Source organism: Macrotis lagotis, chromosome 2 (assembly GCF_037893015.1).
Source record: "Macrotis lagotis isolate mMagLag1 chromosome 2, bilby.v1.9.chrom.fasta, whole genome shotgun sequence".
In the NCBI taxonomy this organism is placed as follows: Eukaryota; Metazoa; Chordata; class Mammalia; order Peramelemorphia; family Peramelidae; genus Macrotis; species Macrotis lagotis.
The window spans coordinates 244,408,419-244,432,170 of NC_133659.1; the positions used below are offsets into that span (position 1 = coordinate 244,408,419).

General features: G+C 35.2%; 1 protein-coding gene across 1 annotated transcript in view; it reads right to left on the bottom strand.

Moving 5' to 3' along the window:
- Positions 1-284: 284 nt before the first annotated feature.
- The window catches only part of CFAP52 (cilia and flagella associated protein 52), a 73,151-nt gene continuing 49,683 nt past the window's right edge, over positions 285-23,752 (bottom strand). Inside the window, exons 9-14 of the mRNA XM_074225605.1 lie at positions 19,629-19,777; positions 16,181-16,326; positions 11,520-11,671; positions 10,379-10,481; positions 9,194-9,305; positions 285-8,287 (exon numbers count right to left, since the gene is read on the bottom strand). Of these exons, the coding sequence (XP_074081706.1) occupies positions 8,112-8,287; positions 9,194-9,305; positions 10,379-10,481; positions 11,520-11,671; positions 16,181-16,326; positions 19,629-19,777 (838 nt within the window). The 3' untranslated portion in view covers positions 285-8,111. The remainder of the gene's footprint in view (positions 8,288-9,193; positions 9,306-10,378; positions 10,482-11,519; positions 11,672-16,180; positions 16,327-19,628; positions 19,778-23,752) is intronic.

The window sequence follows — 23,752 nt, forward strand, 5'->3', positions numbered from 1 at the left end:
TCCTGAGTTTTAATCCCAGCTCTTTTATTGTTTCTGATTTGTGTGAAATACATTTGTTATTATTAAAAGTGGATATAACCTAAATATCTAATAATAAGAGAATGGTTAAATAGTGATACATTCATACAATTTAATTCTTTAACAGTTAAAAACTCAAATAATTGAAATATAAATCTAAGAGTAACAAAACAGCATGAGGGGAACAAAAGCAGAACAACAATAACTATATAAGAAGGAAAAGCAAATGAAATATAAATCCTGATGGAGATTTACAATGACTGATGACAATTTCATACATTGAAATTAATGTACATAGTTACAAAGTAAGTTTAATATTTGACATTGAAGTTACAAAAATTATCAAAAATTTTATTTCAAATTCCCAAAGTAAGGAAATTAATCTACCTATCTTCAGATGTTTCTAGCATTACTTGGTGGAGCCAACATTTTCCATCAAAACTGCTTTGTTGAGTAAGGAATTGGTGGAGCAGCAGGTATAGGGTGAAAAGTATGGTTAAGGGAATAAAAATTACCTTTTAAGAACAATGCTAGAATACAAGAATCTTAGAGTTTGAAGAGATCTCAAATGCATGTTATTTTAGTTCAATTTATGCTAGAACAGGACTCTCTTACAAATGGTGATCTATTGTTCACTTGAAGTACAGAGAATTCACTACTTTTTAAGAGACACCATTCTAATTTTGGACAGCTCAATTTTAGGAAGTTTTTCCTTACATCAAAACAAAATCTGCATCACCAAAGCTTCTCTTATTCAAGTTTAACATCACTATTTCCTTCCATTGATACCCTTATGGTAGATTCTTTTGGTAGATTTCTCTCTATAATAACTGTAGCCTTCTAAACATGTTTCAATTTGCCTATATTCCAAGGGACCTGTTAACTCATAGGTATAAATAGTCCCTCTAGTAATTCAATCTGCAACCTATCTGTGCCTGCACATTCTGTACATCCATATCCTCCCACATGCTCAGCACAACACTGAGCTTGGTACTCTTTTTCTATTAGAATTATATGGAGTACTTGGGCACATGAGTCTTTCCGCATTTTTGCTATATGACCAGCTCAATTTCTCTGATAGCACCCCCTTATAATTAATCATAATTCACCCATCATGCTCTTTTATTGCCCCTTTAAGTTATCTATAATATGTATTCTTTTGGAAATTCTAATTTTCTGTAATTCTCTGGCACATAACATCACAAGAAATGGAAATGTATAGGGTCACAGGTGGTCATCTTCTTAATTCCTTTGCTACTATCCTTTGCTTATCTTCAATTTAGCTTGTATATATTTTATTTGTGCATAATTGTTTGCAGTGTCTTCACCATTAAATTGTGAGCTCCTTAAGACCAGGCATTGTTTTTGCTTTTCTTTGCATTTCCCACACATAGTTGACATTTAATGTTTGTTGATTTGACATGAGTCAAAGGCAGAGTGGTATACTAGACCACTAGACTCAGAGTCAAGACAGCTTGGGTTCATGTCCCAACTCTGATATGCTGGATCTATAACTGATTAAATCTCCTAACTTTTCAATAATCTCAGCAGTTTTCTCAGGTAATAAATTGCAGAGTGGGTGCTAATCTGCATTAATAGAAGTAATCTCTCTTTATGATAACAAAATCATAATCTAATTCTTTTTTTTTTGGTTTTTGCAAGGCAATGGGGTTAAGTGACTTACCCAAGGTCACACAGCTAGCTAATTATTAAATGTCTGAGGTCGGATTTGAACTGAGGTCCTCCTGACTCCAGGGCTAAATTCTATCCACCAAGCTGCCCCCTTCATAGGTCTAATTAAAGATTTCTGCTTTTGGATTTTTTAACCTGTCACTGTAACTTACCAAGAATTCTTCCTCCCATAGAATTCTCCCTTGGAACAAGCAAAGTAAAACCAAAACTATTCTACCTTATCCTACCTTATTCTGTACCAATAGTCTACCATCTCTTTAACCTAAGGAGGAAAATACATTTCAGTCTTTTGGTGTCAAGATTGATCATTGCATTGTTCTGAATTCTGATGTCTTTTCATGTTATTTCCTTTTACATTATTGTAGTCAATGTATATATTTTTTCTCCATTTTTCAGCAGAAATAAACCTCTCAAACTTCTCTGAATTCCTCATATTTGTTGTTTCATGTGGTGCAATAACATTTGATTACATTTACATGCTATGATTTGTTTTAGGTTGAGGAGCCATTCTTTGTTTTCAGTGTTTTTGTATGACAAAATACTACTTATATACACATATACAAAACTACATACACACATATATACATACATATATCTTTTCTTCTCTCCTTGACTTCCTCATGGTAGCCATATCAAGGCATCAAGGCATGAATAGTTTTGTTTCTCTTATATAGTGAAAACTGGGTTGTGCTTTCTATCATCAAATAAATTTTATAATTTTTTTTAGTTTTATAAAGAAACCAGATGCTATCTTGATTTAGCATAGCATGTAGTATTTTTCATTAATTAATTAAATTAATACAACATTAAATTGTATTGTAATTTTTATTCTTTTGGCATGCTCAAACCATGGGTATTGCTCTCCAATATTTATTCTCCTTTAGTTCTGTAAATAATGTTATATATTTAAATTTATATTAATCTTGAGTGCTGTTTGATGCCAGACATTTCATGAATTTTGTAGTTATTTTGAATGGAATCTTTTTCATCTGGACTTGCTGAGTTTCATTATAATATTTAGGAACAATGATGATTTTTTGGCTTCTTTTTTATTTTATACATTGTTATGGTACTGAGGTTATTTCAATGAAGTTTTTCATTAACACTCAGTTTCTCACAGCATCCAAAAGAGAGCATTATCCCTTTAACTTATTCTCTCAATGCTTATGTTTTATCTTATTGCTAGAGCTGGCATTTCTCACACTATTTCATGCAATAGTGGAAGCATTAGACATCTTTGGTTTTGACCTGCGCTTTTTGAAAAAACTTCTCCTGGCTAGGTGGTACAATGAATAGAGTGTCAGGCTCGAAGTTAGGAAACATTCATGGTCCAAAGTTTAAATCTGGCCTCAAATACTCTTAGTTATGTGACATTTAACCCTGTCTGTCTCAGTTCATCATCTATTCAAAGGAACTAGAGAAGGAAATGACAAATCATTGTAGTATCTTTGCCAAGAATCACCCCAAATTAGGGTGACAAGTGAGCTTCAATTTCATCATTAGGTGACAGCTGAAGTTCTTACCAGTTGAAAAGTATGTTATTGGGGGTGGAGCCAAGATGGCAACAGGAGAGGACCCTCTCTTAGTTGCTCTGGAGCAAAACTTATAAACCAAGGACTCTAACTACATTTTCGAGAGACAGAACCCACAGAGGGATACAGTGAGGCAATTCTCCAACCCAAGGTAACCTGGAAAAGAGCAGAAAGGCTTGGCTCCACGGGGTCAGAGGGGAGGCCCGGCAGAGCAAAGGAACTTCAGCCTCCCAGAGGCAGCCGTGGGGTGCTGGGAGCCTCGGCTCAGAGCAGCGGGGGCAGTTTCCTGACCAACACCCTGGGGAGCACCAAGTACAACTTGGGGGAAGAGTGAGGGGAACCCCTGCCAGAGTGAGCACGTGAAGCCTAGTCTTCAGGGCACACAACAAGCAGCCTGGCCAGGGCAGCCCAGATCCAGGAACCAGAAACAGGCAGAGCCGGGAAGCAGGAGCCCCCAGGGCATGAGCTCTGAACCTAGGGAGGGGAGTGAAGAGAGACTGCCTAGCTCTGTCCTCTGTCCCTGGAACAGGACTCTGGGGCTCTGACCACATTCAGATCCTGATTCCAGTCTAGGCCCCACCATAGAACAACAGGGCCCCCCCCACCTCAGCCCAGTGGCAGAGGGGTGTGCTTGTGGTCATTCACAGACCAGGAGGGAAGACAGAGCCCCACACACAGAGATCCTTGTGGGGGTATCCCACTAATATTCAGAAGCTCAGGAAGCACCCCAAAACCAGGCACAGGCTAGGGAAATGAGTAAGCAGAGAAAAAAGAGGAACACCATTGATAAATACTTTGCCTGTGATCTCAAGAAGGATCAAAACACTCAATCTCAATATGAGGAAGTACAAGCTCCTGCATCTAAAGACTCCAAGAAAAACAGAAATTGGGCTCAGGCCATGACACAGCTCAAAAAAGACTTTGAAAATCAAGGGAGATAGAGGAAAAAATTGAGAAAAGAAATGAAAGAGATGCAGGAAAAACACGAAGAAGAAGTCAGCAGCTTAGTTAAGGAGATCCAAAAAAATGCTGAAGAAAATAACATGTTAAAAACCGGTATAGGTCAAATGGATAAAACAGTTCAAAAAGTTATTGAGGAGAAGAATGCTTTAAAAAGCAGAATTGGCCAGATGGAAATGGAGATAAGAAAGCTCTCTGAGGAAAACAAATTCTTCAGACAAAGAAAAGAACTCAGGGAGATTGCTGACTTTATGAGAAATCAGGACTCTATACTTCAAAACCAAAAGAATGAAAAATTAGAAGAAAATGTGAAACATCTCATTGAAAAAAACCAACAGATATGGAAAACAGATTTAGGAAAGATAATTTAAAGATTATTGGAATACCTGAAAGTCATGACCAGGAAAGGTGCCTTGACATCATTTTCAAAGAATTATTACAGGAAAATTGCCCTGATATCCTAGAAGCAGAGGGCAAAATAGAAATAGAGAGAATCCACCAATCTCCCCCACAAAGAGATTAAAAAAAAACAATCCCCAGGAATATTATAGCCAAGTTCCAGAACTCCCAAGTCAAAGAGAAAATATTACAAGCATCCAGAAGGACACAATTCAAATATCATGGAGCTGCAGTCAGGATCACACAGGACTTAGCAGAAACTACATTAAAAGCTCATAGGGCTTGTAATATAATATTCTGGAAGCAAAAGAGCTTAGAATGAAACCGAGAATCAACTACCCAAGGTCCTCTTCCAGGGGAAAAAGATGGACTTTCAATGAACCAGGGGAATTTCAAATGTTCCTGTTGGAATGGCCAGAGCTGAACAGAAGGTTTGATCTTCAAATACAGAACTCAGGTGAAGCATAGAGAGTGGAGGAGAAGAGGAAAATATGAGGGACTTGATGATGAACTACATGTATTCCTGTATAGAAAAATGATACTGAGAATACTCATATGAACCTTCTCATTTAATAGAGCAGGTAGAATGAGCTTTTATAGATGAAGCACAGGAGAAAACTGAATTTGAAGATATATTGTGGTGTAAAAATGGAGTCAATAGATAAAAGGGAAATGTAATGGGAGAAAGAAAAAGGAGAGGAGGAATAGGCTAAGGTATTTCATATAATAAGATTTTTCTTTATTACAATGAGCTATTGCAATGATATGGAAGGTGAGGGGGAATGAGGGAATCTTTGCTCTCATCAGAAGAGGCTAGGAGAGGAAACAGCATATATACTCAATGGGATATAGACATCTGTAGTAAGAAGGAGAGAAGAGGGACAGGGGAAGGGGGGGGGAATGTGAATGATGGATGAGAGGATGGACCATGGGGGGAGAGTGGTCAGATATAACCCATTTTCTTATTTACTTCTTACAAGGGGCTAGGATTAGAGGGTCTGCCCAGGACCTTAGGGCTGGGTGGATGCTGGGTAAGGGGTGGTATGTGGGCTCAGTGCCTCTTGACCCCAGGGCCAGGGATCTGTCTGCTGTGCCACTCAACTACCCTACAGCAGAGACAGAGTGAAAAGAGAGAGAAAATATAGTTCATGGTAGTAGAGAAGTATGAATGGAGGGAGTTGCAATCAGCAATGGCAATGGTGGAAAAATATGGAAGTAACTTTTATGATGGCCTTATCCTAAAGAATGTGATCTACCCACAACAGAGCTGGTGGTATTGGAACACAGACTAAAGCACATTTTTTATTATTATTATAATTATTTTCTGGGGGGGGGGGGGTGTTGCAGGACAAATGGGACTGGGTGGCCTGCCTGGGGCAACACAGCTAGGGGATTGTTGGGCGTCTGAGGCCTGATTTGGACCTGGGTGCTCCTGGCTCAAGGGCCAGTGATCTGTCTGCCACCCAGCCGTCCCTACTATTATTATTATTATTACTATTTTATTTTATTTTGGGTTTTTTGGTTTTTGTAGGGCAATGGGATTGGGATGGCTTGCATGGGGTCACACAGCTGGGTGATTGTTGGGTGTATGGGGCCAGATTTGGACTCAGGTGCTCCTGGCTCCAGGGCCAGTGCTCCATCCACTGCACCACCTGGCCATACCTACTATTATTATTATTTTTAATTTTAATTTTTTCTCTCCCCTTTACTTCATCATTTATGCAGGTCTGTATTTTCTTGGGGGGGTATTATGTTTACTCTTAAACAAGAATATTTTATAATGTATAAAAAATTATTTGTATAAAATAAGAATAAAGAAAAAAAAGAAAAGTATGTTATTGAATCCTAAATTGTATTCACATTGACATAGTACTTTTTTTTTTTAGTTTTTGGAAAGGCAATGGTGTTAAGTGACTTGCCCAAGGTCACACAGCTAGGTAATTATTAAGTGTTTGATTTGAATTCAGTTCCTTCTGATTTGAACTCAGATCCTCCTGACTCCAGGGCTGGTACTCCATCCACTGCACCACATAGCTGTCCCAATATAGTACTTTTAAATTTAGAGAGGACTTTTCTCACAACAATATTTTGAGTAAAGTATCCCTATTTTATGGAGAAAAAAATAGGTCAGAGAAGTTGAGTCTTGCCTATAGTCCCATAGCTAAATAAAAATCCAAGGAGAGATTCAAAATTAGGCCTCTAATTGCCAAATCCAGCCTTCTTTCTAGTCTATCACACTACCTATCACCATCATTTCTGTCATTCCAGCTCCATCTGGGTCAGATGTTTTTAAACTTGTGTAATGGATCTCTTTGGCAATCTGATAAAACCTATGACTCCATGACAGAATAATGGTTTTAAATGTACAAAATAAACAGGATTACATAAGAAGCCATTTATATTGCACTAAAGACATAATTTTTTTCGCTATCCAAAGTTTTCAGGCCCCTCCCTGAAATTTATCCATAAAGTCTTTGGTGTTTTGTGGATTTCTTGTTAAGAATTTCAGATCTAGGCTATCACTTCACTAGGGGTAAGAGCTATGTTCCCCTGACTCTAGCATAATGCTTTACTAATAAACATTTGCTACACTGAATTTAACTGAATAAATTACTGTTTGAGGAAAAAGAAACATTGGTGGTAAGCTATAAATTAATGCAAAAAATGTTATTTGATAAAAGACAATATAACCTGGAGCTCTATGAGATTCCTATCTTGACCCTGCCAAGCCTAAGATCCATTTAACTCAGCAAATAATTATTAAGCATCTACTATGTGCAAAACATTGGGGGTTAGATTACAGAGACAAAATCAAATGATCACTGCTTTCAAAGGACTTTACATAGTCTTGTAGAAGAGTTCTCAGTATAGGATTGTCTGACAGCTATGCTTCATCTAATGTTCTTTCTAATGATTCTACTTCCTATTAGGTAAGTATATGAGGAAAATTTTTATCACCTATAATAAAAAAATTAGTGAAATTAATATTTAATCTAATAGATAAATATCCCCAACAATATACAGATCAGAAAGCCATTGTTTTTGCTATTTGACAATGGTGAGTTTTGATTAAGAATTGAGAATCAAGATTTTTAAAGGGCAACAGCACTGCTAATTGAAGAACCATGAGGATAATTACTCAGAAAGAAGTTAGGTATTACAAAGCCTTACAGGAATTATAAAGGAAACCAATCAATGAGATTTTTATTTGTAATAAATGTATAATTAAAATATGAATAAAATCCTTAAATTGAAACCAATTACATTGTAAATGTCTTCTCTTTCCCTGAAGATCTGTTTAAAATATAAATATCTGAATCATCCCATGTTACAAAATTTAAAAGGAAATAAGAAAAAATAGATATATAATCAAGTATTGTTTTAACAAAAGAGCAAACATACAAATGTGAGAAATGAGCACAAATTTTTGCTTAAAATACGTTTGCTCAAGCAAGCTCAATGATGAATAAGGAGTATGAATAATGTCCTTCAAGAGGTTCCAATACTAATTCAGGAGGAAAAAGGGAATTTCCATCTCAAAATGGCTCCATCAGTACTTACACTAATGATGTGTTTATTTTGGGGGCTTATCTTCATGCGAATAATGTTACCACTGTGTCCCACTCCAACATGGGTCACTTCACCATCATTATAACTCCATACTTTGACTAAATGATCATCCCCGCCTGAAATGAAGGAATATACACATTTGAAACTGTGGGTCTGGAGTTTTACAAAAGAGAATATTTTTCTGTGAATGGACTTAAAACACAAAATGAGATGAGAAATAAAATCTCTGTTTTGAAAATTAAAAATAGCACATTAGGATTAACTTAAAGGTAAGAAAACATTTCTGTCACTTTAAATACTTATCAGTTTATTAATGTTCTAAAAAATGAAAGTTTGGAACTCAATATGCTCTTCTATCCTAATAGGAACTTTTTTTGTGATAAATGCCTTTTTTTGGAAAGTTGATTTTTAAAAACAATGTATTTAATGCCAAAGTTTCAGTACATTTATAACCTGATATGTGACATCAGGAAAATCTATATTTAGATTCAACAGGAAATATTAAAAAAGTGAAATAGTTCTTCTCTCTCATTGGGATCATAGATTTAGAATTGAAAAGATGATCTGAAGTTATCTAGTCCCTTCTCATTTACATATGAGAAAGTTAAGACTCAAAAAGTAAATTTACTTACTCAAGATCATTAATGAATGTCAGAGCAGAGGTTCAAATTCAAGTTCTCTAACTCCAAATCTAATTATCTTTCCATGTACCACCTTGTATACTATTAAGGATCAATTCTTCAGCTCTTTTTCCTATTGCCCACCAAATAAAAGCAATTCCTTTGAAATGTAAATCTTACTCCATTCTTACCTTGTTACTAGTCTTGTTTTCCTGAGTTATCTTTCTAGTATTTCCTTCTCAGGAAATATCTGACAGTTGAACTCTCATTTTTATGAGAGCTTCAGGGCTCCAAAAGGAATTTGATTTATCTTCTTCTTGGAGCTACAAAAATACTTCTTCTCCAGGCTAACTTGCTAATAATAAGGAAAAATTTGCTTCCTTTTCTTATTCCAGTACTAACCTGTGACAAAATGAACTCCTTCTGTTGAAATATCCATTCCATTGATTGAACCAGTCAAGGAACCTTCTAATTCTCTGATTACTGACCCATCAAACACTTCCCAGTAACCAATCTGGATATCAAGATAGAAGAGTTTAATAAGAATTTGTGGCAATGAAAAAACATGCAGTAATATGTATATGAGCCTTATAAAATATATTCTAACAAAAGGAAGTACTTAGAACTACTCAAAAAGTGGCACAGAATAAAAAGATAAAAGAAATTAAGGAAAAATTGTAAAGAAATCATTTTTAATGTTTCAGCATTTTAACAAGCCATGACTTCACCTATATGATTCCACCATCATTCTGTCCCTTAAATGGAAGATTTCATTAGTTGATTAAAAAACAAACAGAAAAGCTTCACTATTTACTGACCAACTAACGGAGTAATTTTGAGTCTCTCTAAAGTGGATTGATCTGTCCTTGAAGCCTTTGAATTCTATCTAACCTTCAAGAACTCAAATCATCTTGATATCACAGTAAAGGCATTAGAATAGAATGTTTGTTGGAGGATCTCTTTGTTTAAAAACCTTTAAAAGGTACATTAACAAAAATTAGGAGAGCATTTGGAGTAAAGTCAGCAAGAATATTTGAGGGGTTTTTTTCATGTTGTATCCTTTTAAAACATTAAATTCTATTATATATATTTAAATTTATCTTGAATTTTTGGTTTAATTTGGATTTATTTAATTGAAAGTTCTCTTGCTGCATCATAAGCAGTCTAAAGAAAACTGTAAAATCGAGGAGCAATTTAGAAATCATATGCACTTTTAAAAAATAACTAATAATTACTATGGGTGATTTTAAAGGTCTGTGTAAAACTAAAGTTTTACATAATTTAAAATAGTAACTCTGCAAGATCTGTGATAAAGTTTTTATGGATAGTAAAAGAGAACTGATTCTCAGCTCCTACCCAATTATCCCCAGTAATAAATTAGAGAAGTTCCAATTAGTAAGCTTGTTTGTTTGTTTCAGTCGTGGTGAATTGGGACAATTTATGAAGTTAGGCGTATCTAGTCTTTCTCCCTTTGAATTTAGTCAGAAAATAATAGCAATAATAATTGGTCTAGTCATAGCCCAGTAGTGCCTTTCTGTAATAAAGCTTAACTCTTTAAATCTTGTCTCTTGATGGTATGACACTTACTTTTCTGTCTGTCCCACTGGTGATAATCTGAAACTCTTCTGGATGGTAACAAACACATTGAAATAAAGTGTTGGCCAGAATCATCTGGTTCCTCTTCAGTCGCCTGAAAAATAGCTAGCCGTAAAAAGCTCTGGAATTCACTTGCTCTTCCTGCACCAGACTAACTCAGGATTATTTCTTCCAACCCAAGAAACCTCAAGATCTTAGATTTCAAGTTAGAAGGGACTTTCAAGATCAGCTAGTTCAACCCTACCTTTTATAGATAAGGCAAAGTAGACAGACCCCAAAGAGGTTCAGTGAGTTGCCTAACCACACAGCTAATAAATCCAAAATCAGGATTCAAACCCAGGTATTTGACTCACCTGATCTGAGATGATCATATAGGGAAGGAAGTCAATCATCTATCTCCTTATTAAATAGTTTTCCAAAGGGAAATTAGACGGATAGAGATAAAAGATATCTAATCCAAACTTCTTATATTACAGATAACAAAGTTAAAGATCATAGAAATGAGATGATTTGCCCAAAGTTAAAATCAGGACCAGGATTAGAATCTAGTTATCCAAACTTCCATTTTGTTCCATTATCCTCAGATGGATGGAAAAATGCATCTAATGTAAGTTTCAAAACCTTTTGACTGTTTTTCCAATTGTTCATAACAATTATTTCTCTTTGTCCCCAACAGAGTGCATTGTGTTGATGCTTTTTTTTCCCCTCACTTTGTTTTATTCAAGACTTTCCTATAGAAGCAGTTTTTTTTAATGGAAAAAATAATTTCCCTCCAAAATTCCCATATCCTAAAAGCCTTTGAAAAACCTAGTAATAACTCCCATAAACTAATAGATTATAGTGAAAACAATCCTACTGAACATTTATAGATCATTTCTCAGTGGAATGGCTTCCATAAGGTCATAGATTGAGAACTAGAGGGAAATCTTAAAAGTTATCCAATCCAGCTTCCTCATTTTATAACCAAGGAAACTGAGGCAATAGGGGGTTCTATGACTTGCCTTATGTCACATCCTTTGATTTGAATCATCTTCCAACTTGGATTCAAGCCTAGATCCATGTACCCTCCTATACCATAACATTACATTTTTAGGGCACATGGTCACCATCCTCACCATCACAGTGTACGTACACAAGGTCCCAAATTATGCAAGTCCCATCTGTGCTGGCTGTGACGCACTCTTCATTATTCTTCTTTACCTTAATACAGGACACTGATGATTTGTGCTCCTTTAGCGCTTCTGCTAATTTCTGGGATTGAGGGCCTATTTCCCATACCCTCACCTCAAAGCAAAAACAAAACAATAGTTAAAAAAAAAAACCATAAACTCAACATTTGCAATAAACTAGTTGAGTAAATCACAAGTCCTGACCTTCCCCTCATCCTCACCCCCAAAGAAGAAAGATTTCATTTCTGAGGTGGTTACTAAATTGAGAAACTCAAATATGCTCAAATATATAAGATTATAAAGTTTCATAGAAGGAAAAAAAAGAAAATTAAGGAAGGATTTATGAAATATTCTCTATGAACTATATGCTACTGTACTAAGAGCTTTACAAATATTATCTCATTTGATCTTCATAGCAACCCTGATCTCCATTTCACACTTGAGGAAACTGAGACAAGAGAAGTTATTTGCATGGGATCACACAACTAGTAAGAATTTGATTACAAATTTGAACTCAGATTTTCTTGACTCTAAGACCATCTATCTACTATGCTACCTGTCATCTACTTTATATTTTTAATCTGAGAGCAAATCTAGGACTAATCTTGGTGATGATACCTTAACTCGGGGGGGTATTAATACTGATAAGCTAAATGAAAATTTTCCATTTCTCTTAAACAGTCAACTTTTAGCACCAGGATTAGAATCTAGTTATTCAAATGCTCATTTTTTCCCATTTTTATTTAAATGGATGAAAAAATGCATCTAAGTTTCTTGACCAACCACTCTTCCAATTGCCCTTAGAAATTATTTTTCTTTATCTCTAACAAAATGAATTAAGCTCTCCCATTTCTCTTAAACAGTAGTTTATAATCTCATTTTACTGAGTCTCTCCATTGTCTAAATAGACAAAGCATTGACACAATTTTATGTAATCATTTTCAGACTTGTCTGTCAAATCTTATAATAAAAATTTGAGCTAATCACTATATATCCTACTACTTAAATACTACTAAAATATTACTACTTAAAATAAGTGATTTGTTTTCTTGATAGCAGTTTCAATAACACATGCTCCCATAGGCTACAAGGCTGGAAAGAACCCTTCATTTAATAGATGAACAAATTCAGAGAAGAAGTTAAGTGACTTGCCCAAGGTCACATCATTATTAAATAAAGGGTTATCAGGCTCCAGGCATTAGACATTGAATAAAATTTATTTAATCAGTAAAAGAAACAAAATGGTCTGAACTCTTGACTAAGAACTAGCCTATTCCAATGAACCTTGTTTTTTTTTCCTCAGAGGTTCTGTACAGGTTTTACAAAATTGAGACTCTACATTTAATAAAGTTCCTGCTGTGTAAGGAGAAAGTAAAGAGTTATCATCATTGATGCAGATACAGTTTCAGTATTTCTGTTTGGACTGAGTCTGAGCAGCATCTTAGAATGGTTTTCATAAGCCTCTAGTGCCTTATGAGGCACTGGTTCTGCCTTTCTGTGGTTGCAGCCATTGATCAAAACTCTATGCTTCCTTGGCAAAGCTCTTATTCTGGCAGTGAAGTACTCTGCTTCCCTTTTCCTTCATGGTTGTCCCTCTGACCACAACAATGCACCAGTCTAGAAGCTCCTACTTAGTGTTTCCTTCAGAAGCTCCTATCCCTTACATATTGGGAAAAGGAAGATATTTGTCCAATTCATATGGTTCATGTTTGTTATATATATCAGCTGGTTGCCTACTTATTGGGATAGGATCTGTAGCATTTATATGCCTGAAAAGTATGAGTTTCTGAACCAGGAGGAGGGACTGTGTTGTCAAGATATAACATGGTCAGGGTATTTTGATTCTCTGAAAATGTTCTGTGAATTACTCTCTTCCTCTAAATATTTTTCTGTTTTAGGTTCATGGAATCTGCCAGGAATAGGCAACTAAGTGATGCAGTGGATAAAGTGTTGGAAACTCAGAAAGACCTAAGTTCAAATATGGCTTCAGAGGCCTGACTAGCCATGTGACCTTGGGCAACCTACCTTACAAGAATATTCAAACTCTCATTCAAATTCCCACCATAATACATTATTTCTCTGATTACTAAGACAGGAGGAGGTTTTTGATTAGGAATCAATGCATAACATGCATATATACATACAAATATGTATAAATATGCATATTAATGTTTGTCCTTTATTTCCAAAGACCACAACATCAGGGAGGTGATGCCATGGCAAGCATGTGAATTGGATTTGAGTGAGGGAGTGCTAAGTCACCAACCTCACTTTCTCCTCCAGAACTATCTGGCTCCAGTGGCCAGATATGAATCAGGATATCTGGAGATGACCTTGGATTTGAAGCAATCAGGGTTAAGTGACTTGCCCAAGGTCACACAGTTGTTAAGAGTCAAGTGTTGGGATGGCTAGGTGGTGAAGTGGATAAAGCACCGGCCCTGGAGTCAGGAGTACCTGGGTTCAAATCTGGTCTCAGACACTTAATAATTACCTAGCTGTGTGGCCTTGAGCAAGCCACTTACCCCCATTTGCCTTGCAAAAACCTAAAATAAAAAAAAGAGTCAAGTGTCTGAGGTCAGATTTGAACTCCTGTCTTCCAGATTCCACGACCAGTACTCTTTCCATTGCACCACCTAGCTCTCAAATGTATATATGTACATTATACATTTTATACACACACACACACACACACACACACACACAAATTCAGAGGCAGGAAAGACTACTGTGAGCGGGAACTACATATATAAATAGGTCCTAACAAGAAGGAGGAGGAAGAGGAGGAGGAGAAGGAAGAAGATGAGAAGACGATGATGATGATGACAACAATGATGATGACAACAATGATGATGACATGGTGGTGACAATGATGGCTTTTATTTTTTTATTTTATTTATTTTTTTAGTTTTTGCAAGGCAAGGGGTTAAGTAGCTTGCCCAAGGCCACACAGCTAGGTAATTATTAAGTGTCTGAGGCCGGATTTGAACCCAGGTAGTCCTGACTCCAGGGCCAGTGCTCTATCCACTGTGCCACCTAGCAGCCCCAAAGATGACTTTTAGATAAAAAAACAGAGGGACTTTGGTTCCCCTTAGCAAGTCTAAAGTTTAGTGACTGACAAGAAAAAGATTTTGAGGAAATGCTAACTTGACTTATCAGAATCAGATAATTAGGAAACAAATAGAGATAAAAAATAATTTATAAGAATTTTTCTGGGGCGGCTAGGTGGCGTAGTGGATAGAGCACTGGCCCTGGAGTCAGGAGTACCTGGGTTCAAATCCGGTCTCAGACACTTAATAATTACCTAGCTGTGTGGCCTTGGGCAAGCCACTTAACCCCATTTGCCTTGCAAAAAAAAAATTTCTTTTTCCTTTTATTACTACATTTTGGGCTTATGGCCATTTTGCTAAAATATTTGGCTGTCTGAAACCTATCATCCTGCCAATATTAACCTTATGTGGTTAAAACAAGGAGTTTTAATGGCAGCTTTAAGTGACATTCCTGAGATAAGAAATCAAAAGAGAAGAAGGAAATATAACATTTAAGAAAATTTTAAATCCTTTAGGAAATTTAGCTTACTTTATTTGTGAAAGTATCCCTCTAGCTCCTACCCTTTGGCTAACTTTGTAACATGTAAATTTCTCCTTCTCAAATAATCTACTGTGAATTCTTTAAATGTAGCCTTGTAGCATTACAGAGTAAATTTTTTCAGACTCTTTATTTAGGTCTGTAACTTAATTTGTTTACTAACTTGTTCTTAGTTTGTTTAACATTCATGATATTGGAGAGAGCATGTGAAAATGATCCTGCTTGACTAGACCTGTGTGACATTTATGACATTTAAACATTATTCTATGTTTAAAATTTTTTCCTGTGTCCCTCTGACATAATTTTTCTCTATTAAGGCTTGGTTTGAACCCCAATCTGGATTCAGGGTTATTTTTTTGAAACCTAAATCTGTGCTTAAGCATTGTGATTAGTTTAATTAGCAACAGTTACCTATTACATGAAATCAATGAGAATTTATTTTCCCATAACAAAGGAAAAGAGGAGTAAAAATAATAGCTCATATTTCAATAACACATAAAGTTTATGAAGTACTTTTATCATAGAAATATAAAAGCTAGATAATATGAATCTATTTCCTTTTTACAGATGTGGAAATAGAGGCCTAGGAAAATAACTTGCTTATAGTCACACAACCAGTAAGTGTCAAAGTTAAGCTGTTTTAATCAACATCTTTTTAAAATGTCAAATGAGATTTGGAAAAATTTGTGGTGAACTTGAGCAAAGAACTAACATCTTGAATCTCAGACAAAGGGCATGATTTAAGTCTGGGTCCATTTGGTCTCCTGCAAGCAGAGTATCTAAATTTCAGGGCTTTTAGAGAGAAAAAAATTCCCATGAGATTGAAACTTCAAAAATAATGTTGAGGTGCCAATTTTTTTACTTCTTTTTTGCCATTCTTACTCTCCTAAATCTCATATATAAATTTATTCAACATCCTGCTTCTGAGAAGAATTTTATTTACACATATGAAATAGCTCAAGCACTTCATAGTGTCCATCAAAACAATTAAATACTTACTTACATCACCTCAAAACAGTATTATCTTCAAATACCATACCTGCCCTCCACCACCTCCACTGATGATTCTTTTACAGTCACTTGTAGTAGCAATGGCAGTCACTCCAATGCTGTGAGCATTATTTATGACATACATCAGTCGACCTGTCTCTGGAGTAAATGCACGGATTTTACCATCATTCCAAGCTAAGGGAACAAAGAAATGAATTGCAAACAAGGTAATTAATTTCACCTCAATTTAAGACATAGAATCACATAAAATATAAATAAGAGATAGTTTGGAAGATGATATAGGGAGGGGGTGGTGAGGAGAGCCAAAGGCTAAGAACTGTTAATTTTCAAAAATCATACTCCCCTCCTTTTCGCCTCACATATATTAATCTCCTAAAGTTTTCCTAGACTGTCCACTAAATACCTGCTGAAAAAAAAATCCAGATTTGACATTTAAGAGGTTTTTGGTAATTTCAGTATTGTCTCCTGGGACAACAACAGATTATAGGAAATTGAAGCAAAAAAAAAAAATAAAAGCAAATTTAAGTAACAGAATCACACATTCATATGACGACTGAGAGAGAGAGAGAGAGAGACAGAGAGACAGAGACAGAGACAGAGACAGAGAGAGAGAGAGAGAGATGGAGGATATATGTGTGAAGAATATCCTGGTGTGCAATCATGCTAGAAAGCTAGATGCTGTAATGGATAGAAAGTGAGAGTTGGAGTCTGGAAAACTTGAGTTGGAATAGTGCCTCAACATTTACTAACTATGTGACCCTGGGTGAGTCACTTTCCTCATCAGTGAAATGAGGAGTTGATATGTAGAACAAAAGAGTGATCAGACTTTGCACTGGTTCAGATCACTTTCAGAGCACTGAAAACTTGCAGGTCTCCAGCCTCAGCAGTCCCTGAAATTCTGTAATAACTCAATATTCAACAATCCTCAGAAAGTGTCAATGCTCAATCCAAATGTTGCCTCACCAAGTGTGCAGAAACCAACCCTAACATAAAGCCTAAAGACAAGAAATAGGTTGGAAGAATAAATAAAAAGCATTTTAGCAAAAGAGATGCTCAAGACAAAAATCCAAAAGTACAGAATTGCTTCAAAATATTTATAAGCAAAGCCTTCAAGAAAAATTCTTGGGTCCAAATTCAAGTAGATTTTCTGGAAAAAAATGGAGGAAGAGACTTTTTTAAAAATATTGTTATAAATGAAATTAGGGGCAGCTAGTTGGCACAATGGATAGAGCACCAGCCCAGGAGTCAGGAGTACCTGAGTTCAAATCTGGCCTCAGACACTTAATAATTGCCTAGCTGTATGACCTTGGGCAAGTCACTTAACCCCATTGCCTTCAATAAATAAAATTTAAAAAAATAAATGAAATGAGAGGAAATTTGAAAAAGAAAATAGAGTTATCAAAGAATGAATTAAAAATAGAATTAGCAACTTGGCACAAGAACTTTAAAACCCTGTTCAAGCAACAAACTCCCTGAAAACTTGAATGGACTAAACAGAAGTTAATGAGACAATTAGAAAAATTAAAAACAAAGTCAAAAGATTTTAAAATAGACAAAGATATAAATTATATTATACCAAAAACAACTGAATTTTAAAAATATTTAAAAATCACCATGGGGGTGACTAGGTGGTGCAGTGGATAGAGCACTGGTCCTGGAGTCAGGAGTACCTGTGTTCAAATCCAGTCTCAGATACTGAATAATTGTCTAGCTGTGTGACCTTGAACAAGTCACTTAACCCCATTACCTTGCAAAAAACAAACAAAAAAAATCACCATGATGAAAACTAGAGCCTAAAGAACTCAGTATGAAGAACTCAAAAGAAAATTGCCTAGCTCTCTAGAGCCAGAGGGCAGGGTTGAAAAATAGGAAAAAATCCTATGGATATCTCTGAAAGAAACCCCAAAATAAAAACTCCTGGGAACATCATAATTAGATTCCAAAGTTTAAAGAAAAACACTGCTAATAGATGGAAAGAAAGAATTCAAGTTCCAAGGAATTACAGTCAGAATCACAACATTCTGAAAAACAAAAAAACAGATGCTTATAGCCAAGAATAACATATCCAGAAAATTCTATGGAAGTAGCTTTGTGGAATGAATTTTTAATGAAATAGAGAATTTCCAAGAATTCTTGATAAAAAGAGAAACATAAAAAAGCTAATGAACAATCATAAGAAACTAAACAAAAAACAAGCACTCTAATATGAAGAGATGTTGCAAATGTCTTATTGAAATCTCTTATTAGAAGTCAAGGAGGCAGTCTAATAAGAGAGGAGTAAATCTTACTTGAACCTCACCATTATCTGACCTAGTCAAAGAAGGGGAGAATATAAATAAACACACACACACACAAATATCTGGGTATAGAAATATTCAACAAGGAAACAGAAGACACTAGTACTGAACACACATTCTCTTTTACTACCTTCTACTATATAAAGAGGAGTGTGAAATAAGGAGAAGGAAAAATATAAGAGAATAGGACAGTGGAAAATACAGTTAATGATTGTAGCTGAATTCAATTAGGGTGAACTTAAATATAGAATGGAAGAGGATGGTAGAATGGATTAGAAATTAGAACAATCTGTAGCTCATAAGAAATCACACTTGAAACAGAAGATTCTCACAGTTAATATTAAGTTTCAACTGAAGAAAAGACTTAAGAACTCAGTGCAAACAATTAACCATGATTCCAGAAGGCTGATGATGAAGTTTACTATCCATCTTTGGATCAAGAAGTGATAGATTCAGGATTCAGAATGAGATACACATTTTAAAAATACAGCCAGTGTGAGAACTTTTTTTCCTTGAATAATGTGTTTAATTTTTTTTTTAATTTTCAATGGATGGGAGGTGGGAGCAAGAGAAAATTAGTACTTATTAACAAAAAGTAAACTGTATTTAAAAAAATAAGCTCTTGAGCAGGGGCACAATATGGAATCAACAAGTCTTTGTCTTTAAGGAAGAATAGTTTGCAGCTCTGTGAAGGTGAATTGGAGAATGGAGACTAGAAAAACAATTAGAATATTATTGCAGTATTCCAGGTGAAAGGTAATAAATCCCTAAGCTGGCAGTGTAAACAGAGAGAGGTTAACAATTGAGAGTATGTGGCACTGATTAGTTATGGGGCATTAGGCAAAGGGAAGTTAGTTCGGAGATTCTAATAACTGGGAACAGAAATAATGACATTAGTAAGGGAGGTAAGGTGATGAGTTCAGTTTCAGATGTGGAGTTTTCAGATGCAAAAAGGACACTCAGATAAAGTTATCCAGTCATTGGAGATGAAAATGCTCACAGCTGCCTTGTTTGAAATTATTTCCTACAAGAATGGGACTTGGAAAAGGGGTTTAAACAAACAACAGGTAAAGGACTTTTCTTGGTCAAATATATTGTAGAAGTCAAAAAGAACTAAAAACTCTAATAATCAAATCTATGGTATGGGTCTGAATCTCAATCAGACTACAGCAACATTACCTGAAACAATACTTTTGCCATCCTTCATGAAGTCAATAGCATAGCAGGTCATATTGGGCACAGTGATCCGTAATAGCTCTCGGTTGGAAGAAGTATGCCAGATTCGAATATCTTCCATGGAACAAGTGGCAAACAACTCAGCTGTGCCACTAAAAAAGCAAAATTATCACCAAAAATGATATACATGCATTCTCAAATTCATTTTTCTAAGTTAAACATTAATTTTTAAAGTACTTTTTAATAAAAAAGGATGAGAAAGATTTTTAGATGATATTTTTAATTTTTTTAAAAGATGTAGTCTTCTTTTAATATTTATGCTATTTCTTACATTTAATTCTAGATAACAGGACAACAGGATTTTCCCCATATAAAAAGGAAACAAACTTATTCAGAAATAAAATACAACTATTCTCAGAAAGAGAGAAGTTTATGGGAATCATAAAGAAAAAAACAAGTGAATGAACTAGGCTATTGTCCAGACTATGACAGTAGTTGGATGTTTAATTTAAACATCTGTCCATAAGCATAACCTTAGCCAAGCACCACTTATCATACAATGGATTGGATCCTCAAATTTATAAGATGGGAGCAGGTTGCATCATATTTGGAAATTTGTAAAGTTCTTTTGATGACCCTAAAATTCTCCCTGGAAAAGAGTTCCATTTTTTTTTAACATCAATGTACTTCCATAGAAATGCTATATGACTGGGAATCATGAAACACTCTAGTCTCTGAAGGTAAGCTTCACATAAGGAAAATGGAGCAGACATTGCAATGAATTTAGAAATAAGAGGTAAAAAGAATATCATGAAAGAACTATATGACTGAAAAAGAAGATAGGTTGAAGGTAAAGGATAACTGAAGAATATCTGTTTACTCCACTGGTATCCTCATGCTATCAAGAGAAAGAGATACTGAATTTTGTTGTTTTTTTTTTAAAGGTTATTTTGCAAGGCAAATGGGGTTAAGTGACTTGCCCAAGGCTACACAGCTAGGTAATTATTAAGTGTCTGAGGCCAGACTTGAACTCAGGGACTCCTGACTCCAGGACCAGTGCTCTATCCACTGAGCCACCTAGCCACCACGAGATACTGAGTTTTTAAGATGGTTCCCAAATGGCAATCTTATGTTAAGGACATAAAAAATTGTGGTCCAAGATGAGCCAGCATATATGAGATGTGAAATGCTTTGTTTAATGGAATATACACATTGATGAAATCAGAGATTCACTGCAGCATTAAGTAAAGAAACAAAATATCTTTCAGTGTTAAGATCTGATGTTTGTCCTTCATTCTGGAAGATCATGACATCAGGGAGGTGATGCCATGACAAGCACATGAACTGGATTTAAGTGGGGGGGCTGTGCTAAATCACCAGCCTCACTTTCTCCTCCAGGGCCATCTGAGTCCAATGGCCAAATATGAATCAGGATGACTGAATGGATGCAAAACAGGGTCAAGTGACTTGCTCAAGGACACATAGCTAGTAAGTCTCAAGTGTCTGAGTCCAGATTTGAACTCCTGTCCTCCTGACTCCAAGGCCAATGGTCTATATCCACTGTTCCACCTAGTTGCCTTCAATGTCAAGGAAATGAAAGAGGAAAGGAATATATTAAATCCAATGAAATCTTTGAATAATTAATGTTAAAAATTCTGTAAATTAAACAATTTTGTTAAAATTCTGTTGATAATAAGGGAAGGAAGGAACAAGTATTTATTAGGTGCCTAATTTGTGCCAAGCAATTTACAGATATCTCATCCGAACCTCATAACAGTCCTAGGAGATAGGCACTATTATTATTCCTATTTTCACTTGAGGAAACTGAGGCAGGAGTTAAATTGATTTGCCTAGGGCCACTCAGCTTGTAAATGTCTGAAGTAAAATTTTAAATTCAGGTCTTCCTGACCCTAGACTCACTTTTAGCCAACCCATACCAACAAATTGTTCTACAATATTTGCTTATGGACAGATAATAAAACATTTTTTCATACAATTTTGTTTTTGTTCTTTTGTGAGGCAGTGGGTTTAAATGACTTACCCAAGGTCATAACTAATAAGTATCAAGTGTCTGAGGTCATATTTGAACTTAGGTTCTCTTGGCTCCAGGGCTGGTGCTCTATCCACTCTACCTAGCTGCCCCCTTTCCTCATTTTTAAAATACAGAATAAGACAGATAATTCTTAGATTAACTTGTATAGCACTGACATACAAGAAAAATACTTAAATTTTCCAACCATTTAAACAATATTTTATTTCTGAGCACCTCTGTTCTCTCCTTCCTATACTAAGGGAATGCCCTTCAAAAGATAACTAAAGAAAAAATAAAAAGAAGGAAACTAGCTTTATAAAATCCAACATACAAAGAAAGTAGAACTATTTAACTTATTCCAAATTTGCTTGCATCTTCACTATCAAGGAGAAATATCTTCAAATGGCAAAAGGTAAAACAATTAAGATTTTGAAACCCAGATAGGTGAAGTACTAGCAGAGGATCTATTTGATTTAAATGAATTTAAGTTCCCAGGCTTAGAATAATCATATCTTTAGATATAACCCCCCCCCCCAAAATGCCAAAAGATAACTACTGAACCATTATCAATTGCAAAATTATGAAGACAAAAGAGTCATAAAATTAGAGATTTTAGAGATTAGAGATTAGGTGCCAAAGAACTGGACAGAACTGAAATGACTAAACAACCACATAAAGATACAGTTAGAAAGGAAAGTAAGGACACTGAATGAATGACTTGAAAGTTGAAGATATTGTCACATGGACCAAACTTAGATCAATTTAAGAAGGTTAAAAAAATAAATGTAGTATCTTATGTCTTAAGTCCTGCATTTACTTGAGGTAAACAAAAGAAAACAAATGTACAAGTGCAAGATGTCAGAAAACTGATGATAGAATTACAGGCGAAAAAATCTTTGATGTTTTATCAGACTTTAATATCATCATAAGTAACCAAAAAACACTCTTGCAATCTTGGACAGCATTAATAGAATAAGGAAGTAACATTCCCACTGTCATTCATTCTTTTCAAGTCACACCTGGGTTGGTTATTCAAATCCAGCCAGTATCTGAGTTATGGGATACATCAACAGCAAAATGGAGATAATAACAGCACGTGCCTCATGCAAAAGCACTTATCAAAGTGCTAAGGCATTACTTAAATGCTTATTCCTTTGAATTCTTCTTACCTTTTCATGAAAAATGATGGAGGAAATTAGAGATCATTTGTCTGATAAAGATCTAAAGGGAGAGGAGAGACATAAGAGCTTTCCTCAAATATACAGTGAACATTTCCCACACCAGTCCTTTTTTCTCTACTCACATGACCACTGTCCTGGGCTATTGCCATAGCATCCAACTAATCTCTCCCATCCAGCATGGTAAATGTGAGTTCTATGTGGACAAATTATGACTTTTTTAACTTTTGAAACTACCTCAGGACAGCACCTGTAACAACATCTAATAAGTGTTTCTTGTAAGCCTATTTGGCCAATTATATTGTGAACAGTTTATATTTCCTATGACATTTCAATCATTTCTGTAGATTAATTGCTAGTGTGAACTCACACTGTAAAAAACACCAGGAATATAAATATAACAAATGGCAAAGTTCCTGTTCACAAGAGCTTATATCTAATCAGGAAAACATCAAGAACATAGCTAAGTATGTGTGTGTGTATATATACACACACACACATATATATGTGTATGTATGTATTACGGGATAAATAGACTTCCATAGAATAAATATAATAAATAAAATTCAAAAATAATATATTAATATGTAATAAATATAAAAATAAAGATATAATAATAAATATAAAGAAATTAAATACAAATAATAAAATAACTAAATACAAAGTAATAAGAAGTAGCAAAGAAAAGTGAGGAAAACATTTAATTAAAACTTTAGTACATCTGGTTTCTAATCCCAAATCAGTATCTAAATAGCTGTGTGATTTTGGGCAAATCACAGGCAATTAATTAGCTTTGAAGTCTTATCAATCCATAATGTTTCTGACATCTATATCCACTCCAATTAAGTCCCTTATCACTTTTCATCTACAATTACAATAGTTTTGTTATCGGTTGCCATGCTTCCAGTATCTCTCCT